General features: G+C 44.0%; 1 protein-coding gene across 1 annotated transcript in view; it reads right to left on the bottom strand.

Moving 5' to 3' along the window:
- LOC104526393 (collagen alpha-1(VII) chain-like) overlaps window positions 1-14,672 on the bottom strand; it is a gene marked incomplete at both ends in the record, with an annotated part of 31,466 nt that overhangs the window by 7,084 nt on the left and 9,710 nt on the right. Inside the window, 14 exons of the mRNA XM_029085416.1 lie at window positions 460-486; window positions 581-661; window positions 1,029-1,103; window positions 2,284-2,415; window positions 2,902-3,092; window positions 3,401-3,544; window positions 4,770-4,893; window positions 6,071-6,210; window positions 6,543-6,737; window positions 6,891-7,037; window positions 10,926-11,045; window positions 12,248-12,394; window positions 12,822-12,959; window positions 14,371-14,520. Of these exons, the coding sequence (XP_028941249.1) occupies window positions 460-486; window positions 581-661; window positions 1,029-1,103; window positions 2,284-2,415; window positions 2,902-3,092; window positions 3,401-3,544; window positions 4,770-4,893; window positions 6,071-6,210; window positions 6,543-6,737; window positions 6,891-7,037; window positions 10,926-11,045; window positions 12,248-12,394; window positions 12,822-12,959; window positions 14,371-14,520 (1,811 nt within the window). The remainder of the gene's footprint in view (window positions 1-459; window positions 487-580; window positions 662-1,028; window positions 1,104-2,283; window positions 2,416-2,901; window positions 3,093-3,400; window positions 3,545-4,769; window positions 4,894-6,070; window positions 6,211-6,542; window positions 6,738-6,890; window positions 7,038-10,925; window positions 11,046-12,247; window positions 12,395-12,821; window positions 12,960-14,370; window positions 14,521-14,672) is intronic.

Here is a 14,672-nt window from a genome sequence, read left to right as displayed (position 1 = left end):
AGGGGTAAGAGAACTTCCCTGGTCCTGCTGGCCACATTGTTTCTGATCCAGGCCAGTACGCTCTTGGCCTTCTTGGCCACCTGGGCACTCTGGTGGCTGATACGCATCCACCTTTTGACCAACACCCCCAGGTGCTTTTCTGAATATATATGTATTTATATATATATATATATACACATATGACTGAAGGCAGAGTTCCTAGTCCTTCACCATTTTCTGAACAGCACTGGTTCATCGATGGTCACTTGGCTAGGAATGTGCTCATGTTGTATTGCATTATTTGCCACATCTCTGAACAGAAGAAAAACTATTCGGTGACAGCAATAACCCCTCATAAAGGCAAAATGGGTCACTTGGTTCTTCTGTCCTGCTCAGTGCAACTGGCCTTTGACAGGCTTGAAAAGCAAAGTTTTTGAGTCCCATTGTATTGATGAACTTTGCTGCATTCAACATACTTACAATACCACCTTGGATGCCAGGGAGACCCTGCAAAACAGGAGAGAGAGAGAGATTTGAGAGCCATGCTCTTTTTTTTTTCTTAAATGGCACTTTGAGAAGGTTTGGTAAAACAAATACTTACCATGAGTCCAGGAGGACCAGGAGGACCTGTCCGCCCTGGTCTGCCCGGTAGCCCAGGAATTCCGTCCTTTCCAGGTAATCCCTAAACATATGGAAATTAAGAGCATGAAGGTGATGGCCCCAGACCTGCAAACCCAAACAGCTTCACGCAGCACTAGTCTTCTGTACAGCTTGAGGGAATCCCCAACTGCCAACACACTCATACACGTGTCGAGGTCCCTTCCAATCCAAACCATTCTATGTACAGCTTGAGGGAATCCCCAACTGCCGACACACTCACACACGTGTCAGTTCCCTTTTGCCTGATTTTCAAAGCCAGCATGGAGCAGGACATATCAAATGCCAACATAAAAGATCTGAAGATGATTCTTTCTTTGCTAGATCCTTGGTTCTAATCATTTAGTTGCATATTAATTAACCGAGTGGATGGTTCATGCTGGTGGACTCACCCTCTCTCCTTTCTCTCCCTTTGTAGCCAAACTGTATGAGCCATAGTGTCCATGAACTGGTGAGCCCCTGGAGCTCTTGAAAAGAAAAGGAAAATTAAAAAAAACCAATAATTAAATTACTATCTGCCAAAGGATGACAAATAAACCCAAACCAGAGTGACCATCAAACGCAGACTTGCACACCTTTGGCTTAGGCAACAGAAGAAAGAAGCAAGGTTGACCATCCAGGAGACCTATTCATATCCTCAGACTATTTAAAGCACCTTGGAGGACATGCATTATTTATTGTGTTTCTGGCTTGAAATTTGGAGAACAGGATGGAGAACACAGAGTTATAAGAGGACAAAATGCAATCAGGGAACATATCGATGTCTCATGAAGTCTTGGCCCATGTTACATCTACAGTTCAGGATCTTCTTTTTGGGTCAGAGAGACTCTAAATATTCTGGGTTACATATCTGCAAGACTTCAGGGTAGTGCCAATGCAATTCTTCTCCCTCATGAGAGAAAATATGGAAGGGAGTTTGGCAGAGATGAAATAAAGACCCTGATTCAACCATCCATGGACAACATTAATCTCAACTAATTTTAGACTTCCATAGCATAAACTTCACCATCTGAGCTACCCTGCCACCTACCTATGACCTGAAGCACGACCAGACTTTGCTGACCACACTGACTAGCTGACCACCAACGAGCATGGAGACTCATTTTCTCCAGTGAAGCTAACACAGACTGTTCAGACTTGCTGGTTACAGCCACATCAGTAAACTCACTAGACCACCACCTGGGCTCTGAGGCTGTCCTACTGTTCTTCGCGTCCTCTGGCTTTCTGCTTGGTATGAGAAGTGGGTAGATTTGCCTCCTGACATTTTTATTTCTGAAGTAAGGAGCAGTGACAGCTTGGTGGTCTGTTCAGTGACTCACATGGTGTCTAGATCTATCTGAGATGCCACAGAACATCTGGGACACCTGCATGGGACTGGTAGATATGAAGAAGGTTCTATGGAAGACCTGCACTTCAGTGGTTTGCTGGGAAGGAGCACAGGAGGCTGATGCATTTCCCATGCTGAAATGACAGCTTCTAGGATGATCTCCCCAAACACGGGCATGGTTTCCAAAGTTAAAGGTCTTGATACTGATGTAACTCTACTGCACACCACACTTGTGTGAGAAGTGACCTGACCAGAGCAGTGATCAATATGTTTCTTTGAAATACAATCCCCTGAGCAGACACCAGGGAGTTAATTCTCACCTTCAAACACCAGGGACCACACGACTCCTCTTCTTTATGGATATTTGGCTCAGCTGATGATGGATCAGGGATGGGTGGTTTGTTCTCTGTGTCACCAAATGGTAATTGCTTGTCAGCTTTATGTCTGGCAACCTACAACATTGAGTTTGGTTTAGATTAGTGATCCTCCAGGTTTTGGAACCAGACATCAAACACCAACTTTCAACAGGTCTCAAGAGGTCATTGCACTTTTATATCACCAACCTTTTCATTGAAACAGCCATAAAATATCACTGTTGGAGATACTCTGCAGATGATCTCACATTCGTGCCAATGACCCATCAACCAACGTTAGAGAAAAGTGATGAATTTATAACACATTCAAGTGCTCTGCCCCTGCAGTGGCCTTAGGCAACAAAACTTTCAAAGCTGTATTCTGGTTTCCTCAGTTACACTCCCTTGAGTTCCAAGATTTTGTTCCTTATCTCTAGGGTTGGACAGAAGGTGAGGTCAGGATTGGACCCAGTGTCCTAAATCTATTCTTTGCTTTGAAACTTTGCTCAGGGAAGAAGATTGTCCTTGTGCATGACCTGTGCCAAGCGAGCTGGTTTATATTCCAAGGGTTGTGAAGCAGCTCACCTCCCCAGATGGTAGCTGGGTCCCTGAAGGTTGAGGGTCAGAACAAATGACTTCTATTAGCTCTTGGAGGATCTGGGGGAAGTCGTCAAATGTGCTGACATAGAAAACATTCTGAAGGTTCTGCTGCAGCAAGATGCTGTTGAGCTCAACAGGGTCAGCTCCTGAGACACCCAAAGCAATGACGCGGATTCCTGAAACACATTGCTCACTCAACAGAAGAAAAAATGTTTGAGATCAGTTTCCAAACCCTTCATCACAATTTTCCTGTTAACAACCTCTGCTGGGATTAGGTACTCCAGTAGCCATGTGAGAACTCACCTGGAGCAGTGTGTGAGTTATAGCAAACCAAGACACTCAAACTAGGAACAGAAAGAAGAAAGGATGAAGAAGTGAAGAAAGCCAGCTCAAAGTGCACACAGCACATAATGTACCACCCTCAACCCTCTGGAAATTCATGGTCAACCAAAGCCTCACAGAAACACAACAGGGAAACTCTTACCCAAAGCATGGGCTACTCTGGCTGGTTGCAACACATCATCTTGAGATCGCCCATCAGTCAGGAGGACCAGGACATGAGGGAAATCTGGTCTCATCCCTCTGGAGGACTGAAATATCTCATTTAGCATGTAGGTTAAACCACGACCTGGACAAACATGGAGAGGAATGGTGTCAATCTGCCTGTTAAGTCTGCAGGTGAGGACAGTGGATCTCCTTCCACAGATGGAGAAAAAAGGGCATTCAGTGTGGCCCCATAAATGGGGCAGGGAGCAACATCTTTTGAGAGAAGACAGCAGCAAATCAGATTGGCTGAAATGGTTCAGGTTGAATTGAGCAGACAGTTTTGGAAAGGAAAAAAAAAATACTGTCAGGAGATTTGAAGCATTTTCCTTGCATTTTAGGAAAAGACTCCACAGAATTCTCATTTCCACATTTCTTTAGAAAGACCAGAAAAGTTTCCCAAAGAACTCTCCCCCAAATTGAAATGGTTAAGAAGACCAAAATGTATGGAAAGACTCCTATGAGGGGTAAAATGCCTCTATTGACACAACCTCCATAAAAAGAAAGAATAGAGGCAAGGTCACCTAGAAATTTGCAACCTGACTGGTTTCTCACCTGCTTTCCCTAACCATTCCCATCAATATTCTTGTATTTTGACCAGCCCTAATTTTCTGGGTTCCTGACTAATACCACTTAGCCAGGATGAAGGTATACAAGCCTTCAATCAACATACATGGGTGCCTCAAGGCTTCCCTTTATGTTGACTGATGGGAAGATATTTAGGTGGACCATTTAAAAAGGGTCAAGCTAAAACCAACTACCTTCACTTGAATATTACTCCTTGTGTACCTTCAGGGGACCAGCTATACCCTACTGTCCTGCTGGGAATGAGTAGGTGGAAAGTGCTACAAAGGACATTTATGTGATGACACCATGAAAATAAGATGGGGCACATTGTTTTGTTGTTAGGGTAACAAGGCAATAATTGTTGGACTTTGCTGATTAAAATGTGCACACAGTGGGCAATAAGGATGCTTCAGCATCAACTATCTTTACCTCATGTTTATGGGGTTTATCTCTAAGCCAGGTATAAAAACCTCCCTCAAGTGCAGGCAAGATCATAAAATAATGAAGAGAAACTCAGTAGTAAAATTAAAACATGGATAAAGGACACCAGGATAGTTGGAAAGATCATCCCTGGAAATAAAACTAAATTCAATCCTTTGTTCTCCAGTTTTGAAGATCTTTGGGCCATAACTTTCTAACCAGGTAAATGGGTTCAAAACACTCAGACAAATGCTGTCCCTGGTTTCCAACCTCTGTCTTGGTCCAGAAGGTCTATCCCATGTGTGCAGCTCACTTATACACACCTGTTTTTGTGTTGCCTCCAGCATAATGCAGTTCCTTGATGGCTTTCAGGGCATTGTTGCGGTCTCGGTGCTGGTTGAAGTGGAAGGCTGTCCTGGGCTTCTCACTGTATTGAGCAACAGCAACCTGCCAAAGAAAAGGGGGTTAAAAAAACATGAAGAACTGAGGCACACAGCAAATGTGCCATCATTCAATAAACTGCCTTGAGTTAGATAATATAATGAGTTGGGGTGCAACAGGAGTGGAAAGAGGTTGTGTTTCATGCAGATTGAAAAGAGGCTCAAAAATGACTGTCAGGTTGGCAGGTACATAGAACACCATCCATATGCTTAAGCATGGGCAAGGTACTATTTCAGGCTTTCTAGGGCATCAAAGACTTCTGCACAAGCTGGTAGATACAACACAGGACTGATGGGAGACCTACACACTTCGGGCAACTCATAGTTGAGTGGGAGCATCTTCTGCTGCAACAGCTCCCATAGCAGCACCCATCCCTCCTGAACTAAGCCCTTGATCTCCATTGAGTGCAAAAGGAGGTCACCTACTCAGCTCACACTACAGCTATCTAAATCAAGATGTCTTAATTTCCCCAGAATTATTTGTTACCCCAGGGTAACTTCATTAAGTGCCTACACCTTCAAGACTACTTGTAAGTAAAGACTGCAAGAAGCTCCCCGTTTCCTGACCAACTGAAAGTAAGCTATGCAGGTCTCCCTTTCAAAGGGTTAGTTCAGATATTACATTAATTAAACATAAATGACCCAAAATAAATTATCTACTGAATCTTCCAGTTGGCTTTACTGAGTTGTTGCTTAATGCTGTAGGCTTAATTTGTCCTTCAGGTGTTTCACAGCATGGTGTGGGAATCTAGTCCTCTGCTTGTCTGGAGAACGCAGCTGCTGGCTTGTGCTGCATCTCCCATTTGGATCCTCACCTGGATCTCCACCCATTAGCAATCTGGATATGGCCAGAAACAGGGTCCTAGAGAGGGACTCACACCTGATACATGCCTGGGCTCCATAACCGAGACAATATCTCAGTAGATCTGGGATTTCCTTTATTCCTGATGACTCACTCTTGGAAAAAAATAAACAAGAAATGGAAATATATCCAAATGAGTAGGCTGAGGTTTAGGAGGCTTTTAATCCTGTCTTTCTTGGACACACACATGTCTTTAGACAAAGCACTTAGTCTTTCTGAGCCACAATATGTGAGTGAGGAGACTGCCATCAACGCAGGTGTGAGCAAAAGGAGAACACTTGGAAGGAAAATCCCTTTAGAAAATAGAATAACAAAATCTTGCCTGTGTCCCTTCAGGCCCAATCTTAGGGAAATAGGAAACGATCCGGAAGAGGAAATCCTTCACTTTATTGAAATTGCTCTGGCCAATACTCGAGGACTCATCCACCAGGAAGCCAATATCTGCTTTGAACTTGCCACAAACTGCAGAGGGTAGAGAGGATCTCTGTAAGCTGGGGAGTCCTAAAGCAGAAGCATGTTTCTCTGTGTTCAGAGCAACAAAACAAACCCAAGCACAAATACTTCTTGAGATGCCAAGTGTTAGCGAGTGAGCAGGCAGCACCTTCACCCCACAGGGTAATGCTGAGAGCTTCACTGCATTTTTAAGGGCTTTGTGTCTTCCCTTTCCCTGTCCACTCTCACTACTCAATGAATAAAGACTAGTTGTGGCTCCTGAGATCAGAGAAGACCACGATCCCTGGTGGTTTTTACTTACTGCTCCATCATTATCAAATCACACATGGATACACACTCACTTGGCCCAGGGAGAGTTGTGAGCAGTGCAGTGGTCGATAGTGAGATCTCTGGGGCTGGTGGTAGCTTTGTAGTGGTGGCCAGTGGGAGAGGAGTGGTCCCCACATTGCTAGGAGATATGAACAGGGATCTCCTGGTATCCAATTTTGAAGAAGTCACTGGAGCAACTGGCGCAGGTGAATCTCTGTGAGGTCCCACTGTAAGAGGCAACAAAAATAAGTGTTTGCTAAAACTCTTTTAGCTACGATGCCCCTACCTAGCAGAGCATCAGAAGGATAGAGAAGCCAAGAAATTAGCTTCAGTAGAAGTCACATAGGTAAAACTTCAATGTAAGACTCCAACTTTCATACCTGTTTGCCCAAGGAGTGTTGTCTCTGGTCCCTCTGTATCTCCAAAGACTGGTCTTATGGAAAACAAATACATTTCTTTGGTGCTCAGACCTGTCACTCGATATGATCTAGAAGCTGCTGATAACAGTTCCTGGGAAAGATCAGAAGCTGTGAAAGAGGGAGAAACATGCATTGACTGGGAGCCAGGGAAACTCAAAATAACTCCCATGTCTGAAGAATCCCATCTTCTAATGACACTGCCTTTGGCAAATGGGAGCTTGGGGATGAGATGAGTCCTGGGCTTCGGAGTGGAGGCTCTTGGTAAGACATGTTTGCAAACTGCAATGGTTAGGTCTTAAATCAGATGAAATAAGGTTGGTTGGGTCTGACAAGGGAGTTCTTGAGTAGGTGAGCAGGAAAAGAAAATAGGAATTTGTACAAATATTTGGAGAGGGCGTTTGGCCCAGGTGGTGTCCGAGGCTGAGCTCTGTGACAGACCAATGGTTTGCAGTAATTAGCATGTACAGCATTCTTTTTTATTAATGAATGGAAAGTTTGCTGAAAAGTAGAATCAAACTTACTTGAGAAATTTGGTTGCATACAATAGATAGTTGTGATCAAAAATAATGATAGGGAAAATCTGTGAAAAAGTCATAATAATGGTTGACCTTTTATAAATGTCTTATTTTGGAAATACTGAATGATGAATTTTGACACTGTTCAAAGTGAAACTTGCACCTTTTCATTCTGAAATAGCATTTTCCATTTAAAAAATAATTTTAAAAGCTTAGTTCCTACGAAAAGAAATTAAATCAGTGTAAATAATCTGGTTTATTTTCATTAGATGTTCTCAATTACCCCACAATAATTTTGGAATGGAGGTTTTTCTCCTTTAAAAAAAAAAGAAAAAAAACCAAGAAAAATCCCTCTTGAAGTTTAGAATCATAGAATTGTTTTGGTTGGAAAAGATCTTTAAGATCATTGAGTCCAACCGTTAACCTAAGACTGACAAGTTCACCTCTAAACCATGTCCCTAAGCACCACATCTACATGTGCAGAATCATAGAAACTCAAACTCTTCTACTTCCCTCCCTTTGGGTAGGCAAGTAAAAAAGAATAATAACTGGTTTAGATGCCACACTACCTTGTCTGAAGAGATTCACTGTAGGAAACACCAGCTGATGGCTCTGCTGAAACACAGATCTATGGCAGCCCACCACCCACCCTGACTGCCTGGACTCCCAAATGGGCAAGTTGAGCTGTTTTTCCTTTTCCTTTTGTTTTTCCATTTGTAGCACCAAACCTCTTTGTTTCACATAATGGGTCTTTCACACAATGAGAAATTGTTACCACAATCATACTCTGGGACAGAAAGAAGACTTAGGTTGGTGGACTGAGGTAGGAGGTACCTGGATCATACCCAGGGAGGTGGTTGAGTCACCATCCCTGGAGGTTTTTAAGATGGGTAGATGAGGTGTTCAGAGATATGGTTTAGCAGTAGATAGGTACAGTTGGACTCGATGATCTCAAAGATCTTTTCCAACCAAATGGTTCTATGATTCTATGCCTGGCACAAGTCTGTCAAGCACATGCAAGAAGAAATCTGCAACCTTTGGAGAAGGTGGATGGTCTTTGCTGGGGACAATTTTCTATGAAGAATGAAGCTGATGTTTTGCAAGGGACAAGAGACTGTGAGGCTCAAGGTGCAACTACAACACTGAACGAGCTTCTGTTGATTAGGTGGATAAGAAAACCATGATTTTGATGCTCCAAAAACAGTCAAGAGAAAGTAGAAAGAAGAGAGAGGAGGGCAATGTCCAGCTGAAGTTCTCCATGATCCTTCCTGTCACATGAGGGAGGAAGGCTGGCTGTGGATGGAGCCCCACTGACATATATGGGTTTGGTTTTGTGTGACACTGGATGGAGCTGGTCTGCAGCTGGGACGACCTCAAGCTGTATAGAAGGGGACCCAATCTTTTATAGGGGCAAGCTAGATAGAATTCTGGCAGGGAGGTATTAAATGAGTGTAAAAGGGAAGTGGGGGGGGGAAGGGAAATGGGTAATGAATGAGTACTCATTTAGAAAAAAATCAAGTTGTGGAGAAGAAAATTAATCAAGGCACCAAGATACCAAAAAAAAAGAAGACAAAATTCTTAATTGCCTTTACACACTAATGTTGGCATTTTATTTAATTAAACAAGAGAAACTGGAATTACTCACTTATGGCATAAATTTGATCTCGTTGGTACTATTGAAAAGTGGTGGCAAGATTCATCTGATAGGAATGTTAAATCAATAGTTATAAACCTATTTCAGAAGGATCGACCGAGTGAGGGCACAAGGGGACTGTCAGACATGGTATTATCCATTTCTGAGCTCCTGACAACTCTGAAACCAATGATTTTTGAATACTTATGGATCGATACTTTAACAGCACGGCACAGGAGGGGAACAGTTGCATTAGATCACTTAAATCACCCTAGAGAACCAAATGTTCAGTTCCCTAATCACTTACCCATAATATGTAGAGCAAAGAAATGGTGCTACCACAGAAGACTTCATCCTGAGTGACATATGCTGTAAGTCTTAAACTGTCAATACCAAAATGTCCATGGAATTAAAAAAAACTTAAAGCTGATGACCTGGTAACTCAAAAAGAACTGCGGGGAACGCAGGGGAATCATGTCAGATTCGTTTTCTTTATTGATTTGTGAAGATGAACTCATCCCTCGCAAAAAATTAGCGGCTGAAGCAACAATGACAGCAAACGTGCTGTATTCAAAGAGGTTTAAGCTCACTCCAGGAAAAAATAATATAGCTGGTGATTTAAAAGGGCAAATCCCGTAAGGACAAATCAATTGGAAAAAAGAAATACACACTGGAAATTGTGAGGAATTGTTTGAAAAAGTTTTAAAAGTTATTTACGATATAGCAGAGCTTTCAAACAGCTGAGAATTGAGGTTGTATGGATGACAAAACCAACCTTTTTTTTGGTTCAGTGCAACTATCTATGATGGACAGGCAGTGACATCAGAGGAAGAGACACTGATAACGCCAACCAGCAGGCTTTTTTCTAAGCAATTTTCACATCTCCTTTTTCTTCCTCCAGGATTTTGCAATGACCATATGGGTCATCTTTTGAGTTTCCTCAGTGGGCCAGATTCTACTTTTCCCCCTCTTTTTCACCCAAATGAATCAGAATCACAGAATTTTTGGGTTGGAAGGGACCTGAAAGATCATCCAGTTCCAACCCCCCTGCCAGCAGCAGGGACACCTTCCACTAGACCAGGTTGCTCAAAGCCTCATCCAACCTGGTCTTCAACACTTCCAGGGAGGAGCAGCCACAGCTTCTCTGGCCAACCTGGGACGGTGCCTCACCACCCTCACAACAAAGAATTTCTTCCTCACATCTCATCTCCATCTCCCTTCTTCCAGTTTAAAGCCATTTCCACTTGTTCTATCATTAACTGCCCTTATAAAATGAAAAAGCTGAGATGAAAGGTTATGATGTATGGAAGCCCCCAGGGTCAATCCTCTGTTCTCCTTCTAAACAGGGTCCAGATGGGTTCAAAAGAAGGAACAGTGTTGGTGCCATCAGTGACGGCATCATTTACCCCAGGACAAACTGGGCAGCAATGGGAGACACAAGTCATGATGCTTGAAGGAAAAAGCAGCCACTTAAGGTTGGTGGTTGAAAGAATTTTCCATTTGATACCCACCATTTGATGCTGCATCTTCTGCAGCATCAGCTGGCTCTGAGACCAGGTACTGAATCAATCAGACCACAGCCAGACATGTCCATGCTCCATCCTCAAATGCCCTTGGGATAAAGGAAGTTGTGGATGCCCCCTCCCTGGAAGTGTTGAAGGCCAGGTTGGATGAGGTTTTGAGCAACCTGGTCTAGTGGAAGGTGTCCCTGCTGATGGCAGGGGGGTTGGAACTGGATGAGCTTTAAGGTCCCTTCCAATCCAAACCATTCTATGATTCTATGGGGCAGCTCACATAAGGAGACCAAAATACAAACCATCCTTCCTTCCCCCACCAAAAAAACATTACCTGAGAACAAGCGCCATGTTAATAGGTAGGTGGATGCCCCAGGAACAGTTGTCCAAGTCAGCACAATGCTGGTCTCTGCAGCTTCCTGTACTGTGAACTCAGTCACTTTGGGTAAATCCACTGTTAGAGAAGAAAAAAACAAAGCTTAGGGTGGGTAGAAGCCACCACTGAGAGATTGCTTGAGCTGAAAGGAAGCTGATGCATCCTTTGGGAGGCTCAAATCCTGGCCACACTGAAATCAAAGTCCAGATAGAAGTGATGAGCATGAATCATAGAATCATGGAATGGTTTGGGTTGGAATGGACCTTCCAAGGCCATCTAGTCCAACCCCCCTGCAGTGAGTAGGGACATCTTCAACCAGATCAGGTTGCTCAGAGCCCCAAGGTCCAACCTGACCTTGAATGTTTCCAGGGATGGGGCTTCTACCACCTCTCTGGGCAACCTGGGCCAGGGTTTCACCACCCTCATCGTAAAAAATTTCTTCCTTATATCTACTCTAAATCTACCCTCCTTTAGTTTACACAGAATGAAGCACAACTCTGCTACATTTATCCATAGCTCCAGTTGCTGGTGAATCTCTCAGATGGTATCTGCCCCAGGGTGCAAAGACGTGTGTGCCAGGAAGCACATCTTTGCCTGCAAATATCTCTGTAGACCTCCTGTCTCCTTAAAAACCATGTTTCTAGTGAAAGGAAGCAGCACTTCAGGGGTTGTCCAGAAAACTGAATCAGATCAGAACCTCAGCTGGTGGGAATTGGTAGAGTTTTAGCAAATAACTGTTGGTAGATCTTCAGCTTGGACTGCTGGGTGTTTCTCTAAACTGACTGTGAAACCTGAACTGTTGAGATGGGCAATAAAGTTTTTTCCTGCTCACTTGTGCCAGCTGTTAGTGCTCCGTGAAACCATAGTGCTGGTTCCACACCCCCGATCTTCTCCACCACTTGATCTCCAAATCTGCCTATTCTGCAGCATCAATGAAGTCACGTGATGCCACAGCATTATGAGTAATGTTTGCCTTTATCTACTGGAAGTGGTCAACATATTGTAACTAAAGAGGTAATTCCAAGATAATGAGTCACCAAAAACAGCATCTCATGATGATTATTGGTAGGAGAAGACAGGCCAAATGTTTCTCATTAATAAGAAAGGACTAATGCATGTTTTCTGGCATCTAGCTGGTGGGACCTGAGAAGTAGTAAGGTGTCTAACAGCTCATATTGCTCTTTTTCCATCCTTATCTCCCATCAGAGCACCGAGGAAGAGATAGTCCCCAGCACTAACGTGAAGATACTCTTGTCCTCACCCAGTGGTTCTGTACTCACAAGTTTTGGCTGTGAGGAGTGTGGGGCTTCCCTCTTGTCCCCTGATCATTGCAGACATGCAGATGGTGTAGGTGGTGCTCTCCTTCAGTTTAGGGATGGTGAACGAGTCTGTCTCTGCTGCAACCACCTGGGAGGTTTCCAAACCACCTAAGAAGGAGCCATTTAAAAAACCCAACAGAATTACATAGAAAAGGCAGGGAAATTGCTATTAACAATTATTGTTACACCAGTTTGATGTCATATATCTCATGAGACCCCACCAGGGAGGAGTGTTATGTGCTCATTTTGCATATGGGGAAACTGAGGCACAGGCAAGTGACAGATCTGGTCACAAAGGAATCACCTATGCTGCTGGAAGGGAACAATTTCTCTGCATTTCTCCCAAATCCAAAATATGCCAATATCCAACAGAAATCTTTGTTAGCAACTAAAATCTGGATCCTGTAGGTGTTGCAGTCCCCATCTGCCCTGATCATCTGTGGGAGAAGGAATGAGTTGAGCTGAGCTCCTATTTCCTAGGGTTCCTCATGCTCTGTGTTCATAGCACACCTCGCTAAGAGAGCAGGATGCTTACCACTGACTGGCACCCAGGATATCTTATAATGAGTTACTCCAGGAAGTCTCCTCCAAGATAGCTTCAAAGTATTTATGCCAGTGTCAATAATCCTCAGATCTTGAATGGTCTGGGTGGGGTTGGAGTCTGCAAGAGATGCTGCAAAAATTAACCAGGATGAGATGTCTGAATTAACAACCCAAGTTATGCAGAGTTTATGGCTCTAACCTATGGCATTGAAGAAAGATGTGGGTATTTATGCAACATCTACTTCCCTGACGTTATCCAGGGATGCCAGGCTGCATCTCCTAATGGATCCATAGAGAGGAGCACTGTGCATTTAAGTTGAGGGATCTCATCCACATCTCTTACCGCCTGCACCAAACTCTGATGACAAGACACAAGGACATGAGGAGGGGGCCAAGAGAGGACAGATCATAGAATCATTTGGTTGGAAAAGACCTTTGAGATCATTGAGTCCAACTGTACCTGCCCACTACTAAGCCATTTCTCTGAGCACCGCATCTACCTGGCTTTTAAATACCTCCAGGGATGGGGACTCAACCACCTCCTGTTCCAATGCCTGAGAACCCTTTCAGTGAAGAAATTTTTCCTGACATCCCATCTGTAGCTCCCTTGGAGCAACTTGAGGCCATTGCCTCTTGTTCTTGATCATCCAGATTCATCATCAAACACCACAAGGAACTGTGATCCAGATGAACTTATGTGAAAAAGACAATGAAAGGACCCAGGACCTCAAGTCTGAAGAGACAGAGACATAAATCAAGGAACAGCAAACCTCGAGAGTGCATGTTCGTCAGTTGACCCTGAGTGGTGCCTGCAGAGAGGCTCCTACCTTCCTGAGATGGCTGTAGATAAAGTCTGGAGAGCATGTTAATACATCCAGGGTTGCCTACCTAAACCAAGTCTGTTTAACAGACCAGAAGAATGTGTCCAGTCCTACCCATAGGAACAGTTGTGGATTATTGCTACCATAGAATCCTAGAATGGTTTGGATTGGAAGGGACCTTCAAGATCATCCAGTTCCAACCCCCCTGCCAGCAGCAGGGACACCTTCCACTAGACCACATTGCTCAAAGCCTCATCCAACCTGGCCTTGAACACTTCCAGGGAGGGGGCATCCACAACTTCCTTGGGCAACCTGTTCCAGTGTCTGACCACCCTCACAGTGAAGAACTTCTTCCTAATATCTCATCTAAACCTCCCCTCTTTCAGCTTAAACCCATTTCCCCTTGTTTTGTCACTAGTTGCCCTTATGAAAAGTCCTTCCCCAGCTTTCTTGTAGGTCCCTTCAGGTACTTGGAGGCTGCTATAAGACCTCCCCGGAGCGTTCTCTTCTCCAGGCTGAACAGCCCCAACTCTCTCCGCCTGTCCTCACAGCAGAGCTGCTCCAGCCCTGGCATCATCCTGGTGGCCTCCTCTGGACTTGTTCTAGCTGCTCCATCTACAAGGGCTGCTAATGTCACTTCACCATCAACGTGCAATGCACAAGATCATGAATCCAGCCTTCACATCCCAACACAAAGAGGGTTGTTCCACCAGGACATACCTGTGTGGTGAGTCAGAGTCACCTCTGGCCCCTCGATCTTGTTGAAGACAGCTCGAAGACTGACTTTATACAGGGTGTTGGGCAGCAAGTGGTCAATCCGGTAAGTCAACACCCTACTGCCCAAGTATTGAGTCTTGGCAACCTGTTTTACTGTTAAAAAAATAATAATAATTAAAAAAAGGAATTCTTCAGAGCCTGTACCTCACCACTGAGGCTGGTGGCATCCCCTCCAAAGGCAACAGACATTCCTTGCTGTACTACTGTTTCAGATCTTTGGAGATTATCTTCAAAAATAGAAATGC

The sequence above is a fragment of the Antrostomus carolinensis genome, unplaced genomic scaffold (assembly GCF_000700745.2).
Source record: "Antrostomus carolinensis isolate BGI_N321 unplaced genomic scaffold, ASM70074v2 scaffold5196, whole genome shotgun sequence".
Taxonomy (NCBI): domain Eukaryota; kingdom Metazoa; phylum Chordata; class Aves; order Caprimulgiformes; family Caprimulgidae; genus Antrostomus; species Antrostomus carolinensis.
The sequence above is the reverse complement of the archived record's forward strand: the minus strand, read 5'-3'. Positions and strand labels throughout refer to the sequence as shown.